The following is a 2,583-nucleotide window of genomic DNA, read 5'->3' on the forward strand; positions in this document are numbered from 1 at the left end:
CCCAACTCACAGCAATTTAAACATGGAATAAGTCTCAGGAGAAACTGAGGCACAGGGATGCTTACCAAGAGTTTGTGGGGTAAAGAACAGGACACCTGGGTTCTCTCCTCATTTGTGGGGGGAGTTTGATCGGGAGTGGGAGCCCAGACACCCGGGTCCTCTCCAGCAGGAGGAGAGTGGGGTCTGGGGGGGTCAGAGGAGGGGGGCTGGGAGCCTGGGGTGCCTCCAGCCCTGGGAGGGCAGCGGGAGGTGGGGTTAGAGCAGGGGGTCTGAGCCCCTGGATTCTCCCCTGGCTCCAGGACAGGGGTCCAAGGCAATTATAACGGGGGTGGGGGGCTGGAAGCCTCTGGGAAGACAATGGGAAGAAGTGGACAAGCCCCGGGTTCCTGGGTTCCCACTCCAGACTCTCCGGCACCTTCCTGCCACCTCCACCCCTCCTCCAGGGACGTACCTGTCTCGATGGTCTGGGCGAACATCTCGAGGCCCTCGAGGGGCTGGGGCGGCTCCTCGGGCTGCTCCTTGAGGCACTCCTTGGCCAGCTGCAGACTCGTCGTCATGCCTGAGGCCCAGCTCTGAGCTTCCATGCCCGCAGAGCCTGTGGGGAGGAGGGGGGCAGGGGGTCAGACCCCCCATTGCCATCCAGGGACCAGGAGGAGCTGGGAGCCCAGACACCTGGGTTCTCCCCAGCTCTGGGCGGAGAGTGGGGACTGGTGGGTCAGAGCAGGAGGAGCTGGGAGCCTGGACACCTGGGTCCTCCCCTAGCTTCTGCATGTACGTAGGGAGAAGCTTAGATTAGGGGAGTTGGGAGCTTGGACGTTTGGGTTCTCTCCGGCTCTGGGAGGGGCATGGGGGATGGCAGGATGAGAGCTGGGGGCCCGGATGCCTGGGCTCTCTCCAGCTCCGGGCTGGGGTCATATGCTTATGGGAGAGTGGCTGTCATTGCTTCAGGACCGACAGTGCCCCCTACTCACAGCAGGCAGCCTCCCATCCGGCCCCCAGCTTGGTCTATCCCTGTTTAGCGCAGGCTCCAAGGGGGACCCTGGAGTCCTCACAGGTCCCCTCCCTACCCCTTACCTGTGCGGTCCTTGGGGCGACAGGTGACCTGGAGCCCCGTGACCTCCACAGTGCAGTTCTCAGTGACCAGCGCGGCCCAGGGGATGGCGACCGAGATGCTCTCGATGAAGCCATCGACGATCTCCAGCGGGGCATTGGCTGACTCCAGTAGCTCGTTCACAGACTGTGGAGAGAGGACGGAGCCATGATATGCGACTGATTCGGGGTGGGGGGTGGGAAGAGCAATAGGGCTGAGGGCATGTGGGCCCTTGCCAGGATTGTGGCTGGCTCTGGGGTGGGATGCAGCACCAACCAAGTGTAACAGACACAGGCAACACTGGTGGGGGAGGGCAGGTGTCAGGGCTGGGAGGTATGGGGCCCCTCCTACCACAGGCTACTTGAAGAACTCCCCTGCTAGGGGGAGGGAAACTGAGGCAGGAAAGGGGCCTCACATCACATAGCAAGCCAAGGCATGACAGACAAAGAACCCAGGTGTCCGGGCTCCCGCCCCCTGCTCCCCTCCTTGAGCTAGGGAGAACCCAGGCATCCGCATGACTCAGACCCTGGGCCAGACGGGGGCGCTGACCCTGCACCCGGATCAGACCGGCTGGCCCAGATTCCAGCTCATGCGCGAAACAGGACTTCCTGTTTCTCTTGGCCATTCCCTGAAGCCGCACCCCAGAGCTGGCTGCACCTTGGCCACAGAACCCGGACACCTGGGTTCTCTCTTCTCCCAGGCTCTGGCATGCCTCCGTGGCCTCCTACCTGGGACCGTTGTTCTTGCAGATCCCCTGGGACCGGGTCCTAACGAGGGGGGCTAATTAATCCCCTGGGAACACTAAAAATTAACAGGGTCCCAGTTGGAATCTGGGGGGGGGTCCTCCATAGGCTGGTCCCCCCCCAGAAAGGGCCCAGAGCCCCCCCAGAATGAAGCCAGTTCCTCCATCCTGCCAGGTGGACAGAGGGGTGTGCCCCAACTGCTCCACCCAGCCCTAGATACAGGCTCCCCAGTCATCGCCCGGGAAACTCAGGCAGGGGCTCCCCAATGGCTGGGGGCAGAACCCAGGTGTCTGGGCACTCCCCAACCCCCCAGCCAGGACACAGGCAGACGGGGGTGCTTGCGCCTTCCTGGAAAGCTAAGAATAGGCTGGGGGGGAGGGGTCACGGGGACAGGTGGAGGCTGGGGGCCCGGACGCCTGGGTTCTCTCCAGCTCTGGGAGGGGAGTGGGGGCTGGTGGGGAGAGCAGGGGGCTGGGAGCCCGGCCCCTGGGCTCCCTCCAGCTTTGGGAGGGGAGCGGGGGCTGCAGGACAGAGTGGGGTGGGGGGGAGCCGGGAGCCCGGGGGCCTGCGTTCCATGCCAGTACTACCAAGTGGAGCTGGAGCAGGTGGGGCTGGGAGCACGGACGCCCAGGTTCTCCCCCCAAAGGCTCCAGCCCGGGGCCCGGTTGGGAGGCCGGTTTCCCCACGTCCGGCTGGCGGAAGCACTGAGGCACTGCAGGGTCATGTGCCACCCAGGGCAGGGTGAGCTTG

General features: G+C 64.3%; 1 protein-coding gene across 1 annotated transcript in view; it reads right to left on the reverse strand.

Annotated features, from left to right (window-relative positions):
- The window catches only part of ATG2A (autophagy related 2A), a 23,562-nt gene that overhangs the window by 19,930 nt on the left and 1,049 nt on the right, over nucleotides 1–2,583 (reverse strand). The window contains exons 2-3 of the mRNA XM_025214922.1: nucleotides 1,075–1,237; nucleotides 452–595 (exon numbers count right to left, since the gene is read on the reverse strand). Coding sequence (XP_025070707.1) covers nucleotides 452–595; nucleotides 1,075–1,237 — 307 coding nt within the window. The remainder of the gene's footprint in view (nucleotides 1–451; nucleotides 596–1,074; nucleotides 1,238–2,583) is intronic.

This window comes from Alligator sinensis, unplaced genomic scaffold, assembly GCF_000455745.1.
Source record: "Alligator sinensis unplaced genomic scaffold, ASM45574v1 scaffold1302_1, whole genome shotgun sequence".
Lineage (NCBI taxonomy): Eukaryota > Metazoa > Chordata > Crocodylia > Alligatoridae > Alligator > Alligator sinensis.